This window comes from Haliotis rubra, unplaced genomic scaffold (assembly GCF_003918875.1).
Source record: "Haliotis rubra isolate DU_JTF1 unplaced genomic scaffold, ASM391887v1 Scf17, whole genome shotgun sequence".
NCBI lineage: Eukaryota > Metazoa > Mollusca > Gastropoda > Lepetellida > Haliotidae > Haliotis > Haliotis rubra.
The window spans coordinates 1,773,407-1,790,127 of NW_025765669.1; the positions used below are offsets into that span (position 1 = coordinate 1,773,407).

The following is a 16,721-nucleotide window of genomic DNA, read 5'->3' on the forward strand; positions in this document are numbered from 1 at the left end:
AGTATGTGTTACAAGGGACCACTATACAGTATCTGTTAGAAGGGACGACTGGACAGTATCTGTTACAAGGGACCACTATACAGTATATGTTACTAGGGACCACTATACAGTATCTGTTACAAGGGACCACTGGACAGTATCTGTTACTAGGGACCACTGTACAGTATCTGTCACAAGGTACCACTATACAGTAGCTGTTAGAAGGGACCACTGGACGCTATCTGTTACTAGGGACCACTATACAGTATCTGTTACTAGGGACCACTGGACAGTATCTGTTACAAGGTACCACTGTACAGTAGCTGTTACAAGGTACCACTGTACAGTATATGCAACTAGGGATCACTGGACAGTATCTGTTACAAGGGACGAGTATACAGTATCTGTTACAAGGTACCACTATACAGTATCTTTTAGAAAGGACAACTGGACACTATCTGTTACAAGGGACCACTGGACGCAATCTGTTACTAGGGACCACAATACAGTATCTGTTACTAGGGACCACTGGACAATATCTGATACAAGGTACCACTGTACAGTATATGCAACAAGGGACCAATGGACACTATCTGTTACAAGGTACCACTGGACAGTATCTGTTACTAGGGACCACTGGACGCTATCTGTTACAAGGTACCACTGGACAGTATCTGTTACTAGGGACCACTGGACGCTATCTGTTACAAGGTACCACTGGACAGTATCTGTTACTAGGGACCACTGGACGCTATCTGTTACAAGGTACCACTGGACAGTATCTGTTACAAGGGACCACTATACATTATCTGTTACTAGGGACCACTGGACGCTATCGGTTACAAGGTACCACTGGACAGTATCTGTTACTGGGGACCACTAGTATTGTACACTATATGTTACTAGGGACCACTGGACACTATCTGTTACTAGGGACCATTGTACACTATATATGTTACAAGAGACCTTTGTACTCTATCTGTTCATATCTTACCACAATCACAGTCAACGACGAAGAATCGTGAAATATTTGTATTTCATTTATTTAGAATAGTCATTGTATGCGAATGGATGAATGCATACATGATCATACGTTAAAATGCATTTATACGCATATTGTAATTCACACATTGGCAAACTAAATGAAAATCAGATTACCAGATCCATTTAAGCGTGTCAAAACAATATCGGACAATTTGAAGGAACTGTATCTTAACGAATACGTGATAGTTCAATGAGTGAGTGAGTGAAGTTTGTTTTACGCTTTTAGCAATAATCCAGCAATATAACGGCAGGGGACACCAGAAAAGGGCTTCACACAGTGTACCCATGCAGGGAATCGAACCCGGGTCTTCTGCACGACAAGCGAACGCTTTAACCACTAGGCTTTTCCCATTGCCTCAGTTCAATGAGTAACCCGTTCATAATGAAAATACCATTTCCTTTGTACATAAATGAGAGCAATAATGACGCTAACATGAATGAACATCAAGGTGTTAATCGTATCGTTTTACAGTGGTCTGTGATCACCTTTATGGGTTCACTCTCTTGTCGTTCTCACTGCTATTGTTAAACACGTCTCAACCATCGTCATCTTTAAATGCATCCCATCCAAATCAGCACAATGTCAGTATTGACATCCGTTCAACTGTGCTAGACCAGAGATGAAGGTCCGTGTTGCTGCCTTTTGACCACCTACCATGAACATCTCGCTCGAGTAACGTTGTTATTAAACAAACTGCCAAGCAAATAGAGTATGGAAAGTATGAAGTGTTCCACTGGCTCAATATGAAGTTGTCAAGAAGTGGCTATTTGATTGTTAAGTACAAAGTATTTCGTACGGGTAGCATTAATGTGTTTGGATCTTATGTTTGAAGTATTCCATGACTATTTATTTTTGGATAAAATCCATTTTCAAAACGTATACTTTCTTTTCCCCTTAAATTCGTATCAACACAAGACCTCAGTAAAGTAATAAACACTTTGCAACAAGTAATGAAGTATGACAATTAATATTGTTATGGCCGCGAAAGGTCTTGGAGGACGATGATACGATGGTACGTAATTCCCCGACCTTTTGTCAAACATTCATTCACTCAACAGTGTATATTAGTCATCCATAGCTGCGATTTGAGAGAGTCACCTTGCAGCGCGAATCTCAGTTCCGTGAGTGAGTGAGTTCAGTTTGACACCGCTTTTAGCAATATTCCAGCAATATCACGGCGTAGGATAGCAGAAATGGGCTTCACACATTGTAACCATGTGGGAATCGAACCCGGGTCGTGACGAGCGAACACTTTAACCATTAGGTTACGCCCCCGCCCCCGCCCCCGCCCCCTCCCTCAGGATGTTGATCACTGGATTGTCTGGTCCAGACTCGATTATTTACCCGATTATTTACAGACCGCCGCCATAATTATATAGATTGGATATTGCTGTCGCTGTTAAATAGTGATGAAACGATATTGCAAAAAGGTGACACACCAATTGCAGCCATCGGAAAAAAACACAACATGCAGGGGCAGATCTAGTATTCACCTGAGGCAAAGTTATGCAAACTACTGAAACTCTAATGGAAACAACTCTTTCACTTGTTAGCACAAAAACCGTTTCTCGTCAATATGGGCGTAATTGTTCGGAATTGAATTGAATTGAATTAAGAATTTTCTCGATTACGAAATCACGTATGAAATGTAGGGTTTCAGGAATATACACTGTACAACATATGTTACTAGGGAGCACTGTACACTATCGGTTACTAGGGAGCACTGTACACTATTGGTTACTAGGGAGCACTGTATCGGTTACTAGGGAGCACTGTACACTATCGGTTACTAGGGAGCACTGTACAATATCGGTTACTATGGACCATTGTACACTATCTGCCACTAGGGAGCACTGTACACTATTGGTTACTAGGGAGCACTGTATCGGTTACTAGGGAGGACTGTACACTATTGGTTACTAGGGAGCACTGTATCGGTTACTAGGGAGCACTGTACACTATCGGTTACTAGGGAGCACTGTACTCTATCCGTTACTAAGGAGCACTGTACACTAGCTGTTACCTTGGACCACAATACACAATATGTTACTTGGGACCATCGTACACTGTCTGTTACAAGGGAGCACTGTATCGGTTACTAGGGAGCACTGTCCACTATCGGTTACTAGGGAGCACTTTACTCTATCTGTTACTAGGGACCACAATACACTATATGTTACTAGGGACCACAATACACTATATGTTACTAGGGACCACAATACACTATATGCTACTAGGGACCACTTACACTGCCTGTTATTAGGCACCACTGTACACTGCCTGTTACTAGGGCCACTGTACACTATCTGTTACTAGGGACCACTGTGCATTATCTGTTACTAGGGGCCACTGTACACTGCCTGTTACTAGGGACCACTGTACACTGCCTGTCACTAGGGGCCACTGTACACAATATGTTACCAGGAACCTCAATACACTATTACTGGTATTACTAGGGGCCACTGCCTGTTACTAGGGGCCACTGTACACTGCCTGTTACTAGGGACCACTGTACACTATCTGTTACTAGGGACCACTGTACAATATCTGTTACTTGGGACCACTGTACACTATCTGTTACTAGGGACCACTGTACACTATCTGTTACTAGGGACCCACTGTTCACTCACTATTACTAGGGGCCACCTGTTACCAGGGACCACTAGGTACACTATTACTATCTGTTACTAGGGGCCACTGTACACTGCCTGTTACTAGGGGCCACTGTACACTATCTGTTACTAGGGACCACTGATACAATATCTGTTACTAGGGACCACTGTACCAGGCATTATACTGCTACTGGTATTACTAGGGGCCACTGTACACTGCCTGTTACTAGGGACCACTGTGCATTATCTATTACTAGGGACCACTGTACACTGCCTGTTACTAGGGACCACTGTACACTGCCTGTTACTAGGGGCCACTGTACACTGCCTGTTACTAGGGGCCACTGTACACTATCTGTTACTAGGGACCACTGTACACTATCTGTTACTAGGGACCACTGTACACTGCCTGTTACTAGGGACCACTGTACACTGCCTGTCACTAGGGACCACTGTACACTGCCTGTCACTAGGGACCACTGTACACTATCTGTTACTAGGGGCCACTGTACACTATCTGTTACTAGGGACCACAATACAATATCTGTAACTTGGGACCACAATACACTATGTGTTACCAGTGACCACAATATGTTACCAGGAACCACAATACGCTATTACTGGTATTACTGGGGGCCAATGTACACTATTAGTTACTAGGGACCACTACACGGAAATGCAGGGTTTCCGGAATAATAGGGCTTTGGAGTAATGAGTATCTGATTTGTCATGTGAAAATCCGCAAACAACTAACGTTGCCTCAATCAGTGACCTGAACCTCTTCCTACAGACTATAGGCTGACATGATGTTTACTTAAACCCATGTCCACAGTCTAAATAGCTGCGGCGGACGCTTCAGGTCTGAACAATGTGACCACGAATGTGGATTGCATTTGAATCACTAGCCATTTCGTCTTGTTCGTCTTTGAACTTGGCAAACCCTTAAGCACACTGGGTTCATTGCTAGCGCCTGGTCTGAAACGCAGCTATGTCTGAGGGAAGCTTTAAATCCTAAAAATAGCTGCCGCATAGAGACCATAGCTCGACGGCTAGAGACATAGCAAGGAATGCAGTGATAGACCAGAGAGCGTTTTAACCGATTTTGTTGAGACTGAACAAAATATGTTAAATGTAAGTTACTCTGACGAAAGCTTTAAATCCTACTATAGCTGTGAAATAGTTTGCTTCAGAATAATCTCGATTATCCGAGGATACGGAATTGATTGGGCGGAAAAGACCCAGTAGCAGTGATAACTACATTAATTGATCACTGAATATAAGTCATAAAACCAAGTGATCGTGAAAGAGGTAAGCATGGCCTGTCCTAGCGGCATTCGTCACCACTCGCCCATACCTCCAAGACGATATTCGGCTTGTCCCGGAATATCACGAGTTGTCACGAATGTCCTAGCAGTAGCACCTGCACCTCACAAATTGCATAAAAACGTATTTTCCTTGAGGCCGCTCTGAGGCGCCCTCTCACTGCTTGAAAAACTCAGGGAATCAGGTAATAGACCAGAAAAAGTCACATGAAAGCATTTTCACCAATTTTGTTGAAACTGAAAAATATGGGTGTTTTTGTGTTGGTCGGTACAAGTGCAGAAATTCTGCCGATTAAGAAAAAAAGAAGAAAAAACGTTTGTTCGTTTCGGATCACAGCGGGTGACAGTTTTTTTATATCTGGAACATTTACTAAAACGCTTTTTTGTTTTGCTTTCAGCATGACTGGTACTATTTGTTACGAGGGAGGAGTTACAGTTGCGAGTCAGAAACGGACCGATGGTACTCAAACGGACTGTAGGTTATGATGAAACTAGTGCAGTCCAGTCTACAAGCAGAAACATCGACTTAGTTCAAGTGAATATAAAATTCATAAAAGTAGATGCATTCTCTATCATCAGAGGAAATAGATTCGCCTTCCGCTGAGTACAAATGAAGAGATTTAGCTGCTTATCACAGAAGCAAATAGTTCGAGTCAGGGGCGTAGCTACCATTATATAAAATAGCCCGGGCTCACACATGATTATTGCTAAAAAGGTTGGGCAAGCCCTCAATACTATCTAATATAAAGCATTGCACCCTATCGGGCTTACACGAAAAAAATGGCTTGCTACGCCCCTGCGAGTGAGGACACTATTTATGTCACGGTCCAAACTTTTCTTTTTCAGCTGAGTCACGATGATAAAGGTTCACCGACGATGTACATTTAGTGCTTTTACCAAGAAACTTAATGGCCGATTAAACATCAAGTATATAATTGAAAAGATATTCAACTAACCTCGTACACTTTACATGAGATCGGGTTCAGTTAACTAGGTCGTCCACCTTGAACGTGAGACACCAGATTTCATGGTCCACTAAACCGACATGATTGTGATACAACTTCTCCATTTATCGTTTTACGTTACATCTACTTTGAAAATCAGAATTGGGTTACATACGCTGCTTTTAGCAAAGAATGTGTGAAAAATGTTATATTTTAAAAGAAACTGAGTTCCCTTTAAATAATAACATTTTTTAACCCCGTTAAATATTAACTAACCCCGACTAATGTATAAATATTTCTATCTTTTTCATCGGTGTGGTGTACATACTAGGGCTGTGCATTGGCAAAACAATTGTATTGCAATATATTGCGATTCAGGTACCCGTATTACGATAAGTATTGCTATACATTGAGAACTTAAGTGTTTGACAGTAAGTGACACTAATTGTCGATCCTATTTTCTACAGTATAAGTCCCTAAACATACATGTTATGGTTCTGATAAGAGCAATCTCAAACTTAAGTCATGGATTCAAATTTCTTTTTATACAATTTCTTGCATGACAACACGTCGTTTTGCAATGGGACAACGAAGGAAAACATTTGTTGTGAATGAAAGTGTAAACCGTAAAGATAATCACAAAAACTCCATATATGTCCCTTTACCCAATATATCGGTCTTCAGAAACAAATGTTGCAATACGTATCGTTTGAAAAGCGTATTGCGATATACCGATATACCGGTAATACCGTGCAGCCCTAGTACATGAAATGATTTTCTTGACGTATTTTGAATACTTATCACATCGACGTGGAGATTAATTACAGTGTATTCCACAGCTAATGACATATCTATATTAAGATTGCATTGTTCAATTTTATACAACATACGCGGACATCAGCAGATGAAACGGGGCATTTACCTTCGTGAAATACGATAACAATTCTCTTGTGTAATCCAGGTAGTCAGTGCGTCCGACGTTGTTAATTAGGGACAGTGAGATGTTTGACACCAGTACCTGGCGATGTACGTGCAACTGGAAATAACCCAACAAAACCCTATCCATATTCAGTCAAAAGTGTCTCCTCGAGTTATCGAACAATCCTTGACATTTCAGCACTTCACTTTAGCTGTTTTCTAAGTCATGTAGGAATGACAGGTAACCCAATAGTCGATGCTGAACCTGAAGCAGTTCTTTACCATTATCGTCACTGCTTGTTGGTTATCAAAAGTTATACTGGGGATTTTATTCAAACAAAGTTGAACACCTAGACAGGAACCAATAATGTTCCTGAATACAATCGGGCATACCAACTGTGGTTGTTAGTCAAACCATGATGAGCTCATTTGACAACGATTTCGTATTGGCTCACAGTCGGTTTACTCACGAATATATTATTAAAGTCACAGTGTATTAAAAAATCCTGTTTACCCGTCTGAGCGGGCATTTTATTATCATCCACTTGATCTACATAAACTTGATCTACATAATACATTGTAAATATGTACGTGGATAAGTAATTGCTTGTATTTCAGTTTGGTGTGACCCGTGAAGATCCGGGGTAGAATAGGTCTTCAGCAACCCATACCTGCCACAAAAGGCGACTATGCTTGTCGTAAGAGGCGACTAACGGGATCGGGTGGTCAGGCTCGCTGACTTGGTTGACACATGTCATCGGTTCCCAATTGCGCAGATCGATGCCCATGCTGTTGATCACTGGGTTGTCTGGTCCAGACTCGATTATTTACAGACCGCCGCCATATAGCTGGAATATTGCTGAGTGCGGCGTAAAACTTAACTCACTCACTCACTCAATTTGGTTTAATGGTGGTTTGAAGGTTATAATTCGTAATGTTAAAATGTGAATTCCTGTTACAGATGACTGTGCATTTTCGATAGACTGACAGTATGGATGTGTGACATGGTCTCGATACTAAAAGAGCCGAAATATTATCGATTCGGCTTTGACATGTTAATTCACTTGCTCGTTCCAGCTTTAAGGCCTTGCGTCTGTTTGTTAGGCCCGAGGCTGGTTTCGCTTGGTAAGGGTGTCAGATATAGTCATAACCCTACTATACACGAAGTGGATGTGAAATGTGAAAAGAGTCACTCAAGCTTTATTCGCTGAACATACATTTTGACTAAACGCATCATAGGTCCTTGGAAGTTCCCCAGGGTTCAGCTTAACAATTAGTTTGGAATAGAATGTGATTTGGGTATAAAGAAATTGGTTAACAAATAGACAGCACACGAATATATGACTGAGATGAATGTGAGAAATGATCTTTCTGTTCATCATTAAAGTAAAGGAAACAATGTTCATTATACACTTGTCAGCAAGTAATGGACTTTAGGCTCGAGTATTTACAAACAATTCCAACATCGTACGTAACCTGGAAAAAGGCTACAGAAACCTTATTCTAAGATCATCTGCCTCAGAGATGTATATAAAAGGAGTTAATCCTTACCTCTCTTTCCCCATTACATCTCAAGCCACAAGAAGATAAGCATTGTATATGATGACCATTATTCCGTTATACTCTCTGTGTAGCCCTTACTTTTAAGTTAGATTTCGTTGCAGAGGTGAATACTACTATCTATTGCCTTTATTGCAATAATCACTGCTCTTGTATTATATCAACATGTCCCCATCCCCCAACCCCCAAAACAATAAAAGAACCACATAAAAACAAACAAACAAAAACCCAAACAAGCAAAAACATACGGTTAGTAGAATCAAATACTCAGATAACAGTAACTAAAATGATTTATCTTATCATTGCTATGGGGCAAATAAAAATGAAAACTACACACTGATGCATACGGACAGAGCTACTGCTATCTTTATGTGGGTCGAAGGATAATGTCAATCTCAGCTTCCTCGGGATCATGCAACACAATCTGCCAAGAAACAATCACACTATATTAGGTGTATTCACAGATGAATCTCAGTGGAGCCCAGCAAGGGTTGTCGTTCCACTGGTAGTCACGTGACCGGACCATCTCGACACAGAACTCTGTGGCACTCTTTCCCTCGCCAGGTATCCAGTTGGTGTAGCTAGCCCGCGTCCCATCCGACCAGATGAATATTCCGTTCGCCACAGGTTCATCACTCAGGCCGATCCAGTAATTGGTGGTCCTCCATACTACAATATAAGTTGTGTTCTATGATATAAGCATGCACGTGTTATCATTAAGCCATATTTATGTACGTAAGAACGAATAGTCGGAAAGTTGAAGCATTTACGAGAACTCTTTAGAGTGAGTGAGTGAGTTAAATTTATCGTCACACCGGCAGCCTAGTGGTTAAAGCGTCCGATCGTCACGCCAAAGGCCCGGGTTCGATTCCCCACATGGATACAATGTGTGAAGCCCATTACTAAAACCAGCGTAAAACATACTCTTAATGCCTTGACGTATGCTACTGGCATCAGATCAGCGATGGGCTCCAATACAACACTGTAGAATTCTATATGAGGATACATGATACATGATGAGAGACCATTGTTTTCCTTGGGCTATGGCAGACATGGGATCATCAGCAGTGACTTTTTTCATTAAACTCAAATACATTGATCATTTTGGAACATCAAAGCATGATGGTTGGGGTAGCCTAATGGTTCAAGCGTTCGCTCGTCACGACTAAGTCCCGGGTTCTATTCCCTACTTGGATGCAGCTTGTGAAGATATAGTGTCCCCCGCTGCCATATGAAATATTTGCTACAGGAGGTGTAAACACGATCATGCACTCAAAGCAAGATACATACGACATGATGCATTGTAGGATTTAATCTTTTGATGCAAATAGCATTACGTTTACAGCAACACATTAAATATATATTATTCAAAGAATGACATCAACATCGGAAATTTCTCGAATGCTCTTATAGCCTTTGGTGGTGTTTTACGCTTCTTTTCGAAATGATCCACACGTATCCTGTCAAGGGACAATACACTCTTGTGTTAAAAGTTCATTCCCTTTACAAATACAGGCAACATACAACCCACGAGCACCGCATTTGTCAATCGTGAAGAACCCGCCCACCACACGCTGTGCGTGACGCTTTGAAAACGGGTGTGCACGGGTCACCACACGTGTGATACGCGAGCGTGACGCGTTGAAAACGGGCGTGCACTCCGTTCACCACACGTGTGATACGCGAGAGTGACGCTTTGAAAACAGGTGTGCACTCCGTTCACCACACGTGTGATACGCGAGAGTGACGCTTTGAAAACAGGTGTGCACTCCGTTCACCACACGTGTGATACCTGTGCGTGACGCGTTGAAAACAGGTGTGCACTCCGTGTCATATCCCTAACATACTTGACGGAAATCTTTTTTACCAATAATAAACCCATGTTCATTTAAAACTGAAATTATGGGAAGGAATGCGGCAACGAATGTTCTTTCTTAATGAGAAATGTTAATACTCAGTTTGATATGTACCTGCTCCTTTTAGGTGTTATTCAGAAGGAAATATGAGTACTATTGTAAAACAATCAGATACATCAATAATTGATGTGACCATCTTCTTCTGCATGATCTGTCGCGAAGATCTTGTCAGCGAAAACGCTTTGCGATTGAAAAGTTTGAGTTGTTTCCCATAACCATCAATAGTGCTACTACAATCTGCAGAACGACTTCCGAAGGGCTATCGAGATTCTACAACCAACTATTGCATTTAATTCTCACATCTTAGATATCAAACACTATTTGTAATATTAAGAATACAACCAATGCGAATTCCACATCATAAATCATATTATTTGATATAATAAATACAGTTAAAAACTAATGTCTTTAGCGATATCATTACCTGATTTATTATGATTTAATAAAATGTATTCTATGGTGAATGACAAGGAGTGAGTGAGTGAGTTTAGTTTTACGCCGCACTCAGCAATATTCCAGCTATATGGCGGCGATCTGTAAATAATCGAGTCTGGACCAGACAATCCAGTGATCAATATCATAAGCATCGATCTGCGCAATTGGGAACCGATGACATGTGTCAACCAAGTCAGCGAGCCTGACCACCCGATCCCGTTAGTCGCCTCTTACGACAAGCATAGTCGCCTTTTGTGGCAGGTATGGGTTGCTGAAGACCTATTCTACCCGGATCTTCACGGGTGAATGACAAGGATGTTAAATGCGATATCAATGAATATTTCACATCATTTAATAAACTTGCGGAATAAATGCAATTATTGATATAATAAAATACGGAATAAATAGTACAAAATAGCTATTGTATTGTTCCGTTTAAGTTGTATTGTGTAAAGTGAAATGTAAGTGCATCACTGATGTGGACGGCATTTCTCCTTCTCCATCAACATTTATTTAGCTGATGGAAAACTCTTCAAATCATTCACGTTTGTTCTTTGTTCAACAATCAGCGAGCCTAACCAGCCGATCCCGTTAGTCGCCTCTTACGACAAGCATGAATTGCCGAAAACCAACTCTTACCCGGATCTTGACGGGTATAAAACATTCACGATTATTTATAGGCAATATATTATTACTAACCTGACCTCTGATTCTTCATTTCCCTGTCATTGTCATCGTGAGCATGTGTCTACTTTACAGGGTATATACTAATACCGGAACATCGTTCTGATTAAAACATAAATGAAACGATACATTGACTTGCTCTGGAATTTTTACCTCGATAATTACTCTTTTACAGGTGCACTCATTCAGACAAATAAGTCAGGTATCACGGTTATTAAACTCATTGATGAAAGTAGGCAAGCATCTAGTGCCAGAAGTAGTGTGTTATTTCCTCAAAGAAAATATATCCCCATGCTGAAAAATAGTAATTTTCAAGTAAGAGAGGCCTGGTGACGTACGTTACTCAAGATCTGGCAAGATAGATGGAGGAGGATCAGTCGGTTTACTTGAGTGAAGAGTTATTGACCATCTCGTGGAAGGTTAGTCTTCTACGTAACCATCCAGGTTAGAGACGAACTCCAGAATGCCCACATGAAGAACAAACTTCGAGAAGAATACAAATGCAGACTAAGAAAATCGGATCTGAACGCTCGTACCCAAATTCAAAACCACAAATACTTATTCTGTCCCCGTCCTTTCACATTCTTTTGGCTTTGGTGATTGGACGAAACAATAAATGGAGGTTCAATCTTCATGACAGAATATTTTTGTGAACATATTTATTTGTCTGATGATCCTCTTGGAGCATATTCTGAAAAGGCATTGCACTGCCATTTAAAAAGAGCCAAGGTTATTGGACAGAATCTCAACGTCAATGTTGGTTTTGTTGACGGTTCTGTACAGCGTGCCGGTACCGAAACGAGTGTAAACCAAGCGAAGCACCATATCAAATCGGCACAGACTTTTCAGGGAAGGCTCTCTGAACGACCACTGCACCAAGTTCACGTGCAGTGTGTTGAGAAGAAGATCACATCTGCCAAGTCCTTCACTTGGATGAAGTCGACTGGCCTGAAACGTGAAACAGAAGGGTTTCTGTTCGCTGGTCAGGACCAGGCGCCAGTCACCAGGACTACTCGTTACCGTCAATATGTCATTTTACGTCATGTAGAAACGTAGATTATGTAATGAATTTGATTATACTGCCCAGCAACTTTTCAGTGGATGCCCAGCGTTGGCACAGACACTGCATCTTAAGCAACATGGCGTTGTTCAGCTGATAGTCTTCCACGCTTGTGGCTTCAGCTTCGAGGCCCATCCATAACACGACCCAGACTATGTAGAGGGCGTGATGTACAATCACAGTTACAAAATTCTTTAAAACAGGTCCATATACATCCTCTGACATATCCAGGCCAACATACCTGATCTTGACCTTTAGAATAAATCCAATAAAATCATTTGTATCATTGAATTTTTGTCACTTTTGACAGCACTGTCACTGACAAGATTCAGGGGGAAAAAAAGGCAAATGCACGGTCTCCGCATTTTAAATGTCTCGTATTAAGTATCAAGTTGTCCGACACCCTACTGTTCTCGGTGCCCTTGGTTTGGTATGTTCTGATCTGTTCGCACAGATCAGGAGTGTATCAGGGTGAGTACCACCAGCTCTCCTGACACTGGGTAATGAAGAAGAAAATCAGAATTCCATTTGTGGATAATTGCAACATCCATTACTGGAGAAAAGAGGGAACTTACAAAAAACCCATTGAATTCAAAAGACAAAATATCTGCCATAAACACAGACCAAGCCATCTACCATTGCACGCTATGGGTAACTGCGTTAACCCTAAAAGTCTGCTGACCGCCTAAGAACATCTTAATTGTGTTATCGTACATAGAAGGAGTTAATGAAGTAATGATATCAAGTTATCTGATAAGGGTTCAGTAACTAGCCCTGAAATGTAGTTATAACAAATATGAAACTTGTTTTTAAAAAATCTTTATATGATACATATAAATAAATGGGGGAATGTATTGATGTATGTTTTCTGAAGCATGAGTACTGGGGTATGTTGGATTATATTCTTACTCCTTCGGGCGAATGAAGATTCCGTTGTGTTCCTCATGATAGAGCAGGTGACATCCATATATCTTCCCATCTTAAAAGAAGTTGTTGTCCATATATTCATGTTATTCCAACGTCTAAAGACCGGCTCCGTGGTGTAGTGGTTAGAGCGTCCGCCCGGAGTGCGGAAGGTCGCGGGTTCGATCCCCGACCGCGTCGTTAAAATATGGTACTTGTTGGTCCCTGCCTGCCGCTCGGCATTAATGGGTACAACAAGGACTGGTCGACTCGGAGTCAGTATAATGTGTCTGAGTGGGGTATTCATGCTTCACTGCGGCATGTTATCTCAGTGGGCTAGCACTATAAAACCAGCATACACATACACACGCATGCACGTCGTCATATGAGCGAAATATTGTCAAGCACGACGTTAAACCCAAATTCATTTCACCTCACCCAACGTCTAAATGACTTGTTTTGTTTTTTTGTTTGTTGTTTAACGCCTCAGCAATAGTCAAGCTAAATGGCGGTGGTCTGTAAATAGTTGAGTCTGGATCATCCAGTCAACAGTCTTGGTTCAGTAAGCTGGAGTAAGCATTGAGGAGGTTAGGGTGAGGTTGTGATGCGCATCCACATGCACCATGCCTGATTCGACATGAAACATTGACAATTATAACTTATATCACTGAACCTCTTTAAGACTCTACGGTTCATTACCAGCTGATTCTTGTAGCGTTGTCTTAATGAAGTTGAACTTTCTTTCACTGTCCGCTACTATCAGTCGACCACCTCGGATCTTACACGTGCTGTCTGCTTTAGGCCAAGGTTTTGTGGTTGTCATGACCTCAATGCACATGTCTTCTATGGGACTGTAGATCCTGTTGGCACCTGAACAATCTGTGGAATTAGAAATACATGAATTGGGACAAAAACTGAACAAAATTGATACATACATTTGGGTTGGTTACTGAAAGGACCGACCTCCAGGTTAGTTGGTTTTAATATATGGAAGACTGGCAGAAGTCACAACTGGACTACATCTGATGTGTGTAAAGCTATTTGCCAAGTATGGTGTAGAAATATTGTACGGTAAATACAAGCACAACCGTAATGTTAAGCTAAAAAGCGTAACATTACGGTTGCCATGTTGCCATGTTGCCAAACTATATAAAACACTATTTCACGGCTTGAACTATCCATATGCCAGGTCTGGTGAAGAAAGATATCGTCCGGAAACGAAAAGTGACGGACGGACAAACCCGAATTCTGTATCCTCAACAAACGTCGCGGAGAATGAAAACGTTTCACAATGTCGAAAAGGGCATTTTCGTGTGATGTCAGGGATAGAGTGAGAAGATATTCGTCAGATTCATTTGCTGATTTGAAGCCTACGGGGTCAAGATACTGCGGTGGTGATCATGGGCATACGCCTAGGTACAAATGTTGAAAAATGATGTTACTCTCAAACTAACGTATTTTTTAGTAGTTTAGGCGCCAAAGGCATGAATCAGGGAGTTTGATTGATGCTGCTTTGAACAATATTTCGGGTATATCGTAGCGTGTCTGATGAAGGACAGCAATGATATAGCTGGACTATTGCTCGGTGGCGCGTGGTCCTGTGCTCAAAGCTCAGGTCCTAAATCGGTGAAATTAAGCAGCGTCGAGCTCGGAGAGTCCTTGGATGGGTGACCGTGTTTGGCAGCTTGACTCCTGAGAGTTTCTAGGACTTGAGTCATGCCCCACAACGAAGCACATGTGACACATGTGGTCTCACCTTAGGCGAGTGAGTTTGTTCAAAATTGTCTCTGTTCACCCAGCAGGAAAATGGGTACCCGGTGGAAAAAAGTCATATGACTATAACCTTCTAGCGCTTAACAGGCAGCTTGGGTTACCCGGGGTAATAATGTGCTGTGCCTTGATTGTTAGCGCTATGAGCATACCTAGTGTGGAGTTTGGCGCTATATAAATGGACACATTATTATTATTATTATTATTGCTAAAAGCGGCGTAAAACTAAACTCACTCACTTACTCAGATGGAATAGGATGGAAAACCCGAAGTGTCGCAGACCTTTACCACTTCCCTGAAACATGCAAGGTCATGGTGCTGACAAACCCGGCAGCAAAACCGATTTGAACCGATCATACAGAATACCTGAAGCGTCAGTCGTTCTCTGCCGTGTGGAGCATGGTCGTAGATAAGTGAGTGAGTGAGTTTAGTCTGACGCCGCTTTTATCAATATTCCAGCACAATAACGGCGGGGGACACCAGAAATGGGCTTCACATATTGAACCCGGGTCTTTGGCGTGACGAGCGAACGCTTTAACCACTAGACTACCCCACCACTCCTGGTGGTACATGAGGAATACAGATACAGATACAGATTTTGTTTGTGAAGCTAGGTTCCAGCTATATATGACGGCAATCTGTGTAAGTGTCAAGTCTCCAACAAACAATTCATCGATTTACCGGATCAAAGCCTGACCACCGTCGGTGACCTCATATGGCAAGAATAGGTTACTGGAGACGAGATCTTCACGAGTCCCTACACCCAGAGATTAAACCTCTAAAATAATAAATTCAAACGAAAGATTGCAGACTCAGCATAACAGAGAGAAATATCGAGAACTTTACCAACATGTTTGTTGCGACGTTAAGACATATGTATTACTGTGGACATTATTCGTACAAGTGTATTCTTGGATTTATGATTGATAATATCAGACATATCGTGTCTAGCAATAGCTAGGCTTATGAACATTAACACAATATTTAGGTCTGTTGGGTATCCTGGTGATTAAAGCGTTCGCTCGTCACGCCAAAGACCCGGGTTTGATTCCCACATGGATACAATGTGTGAAGCCCATTTCTGGTATCCCCCGCTGTGATATTGTTGGAATATTGTTAAAAGCAGCGTAAAATCACGCTTACTAATATATGATTTAATTTTCATACCTATTACGGAACCAAAGTAAGCTGCCCCAGGAGAGGGAATCGTAGATACAGTTACATCGATATTGGCCGAAGAATGCAGTTGACAGCATTGACTCGCTTCGTGAAAAGAGAATGACTGACATCCGGGGATGTCGCACATCTGACCGCACACTCTGCAGTGGAGGAGACGCCGCTCCGATTGTCAACGACATTCTTCATTATCCACTTATCGTCAAACTGATGGCGTCGTGTTTTCCTATCTGTTTGAATGCTGAAAAGGTTTTTCGGAAATAATAAACAATCATACTGTTTTGGCGACAATACAATCACAAATGCATGTGCATCTCAATCTGTAATCACAACCAATCACTCTGGACATCAACCTACTCTGCTCAAATCTCTAATTAGCAATCCAATGTACATCAAC

General features: G+C 41.6%; 1 protein-coding gene across 1 annotated transcript; it reads right to left on the minus strand.

Moving 5' to 3' along the window:
- Window positions 1–8,828: 8,828 nt before the first annotated feature.
- Window positions 8,829–16,513, minus strand: LOC124272402 (C-type lectin-like). Its single transcript, XM_046707569.1, has 4 exons — window positions 16,460–16,513; window positions 15,392–15,443; window positions 14,078–14,257; window positions 8,829–9,049 (listed from the first exon to the last, which is right to left on the minus strand). Exons 1-4 carry the CDS (start codon window positions 16,511–16,513, stop codon window positions 8,829–8,831), a joined length of 507 nt encoding a protein of 168 aa, XP_046563525.1.
- Window positions 16,514–16,721: the final 208 nt, after the last annotated feature.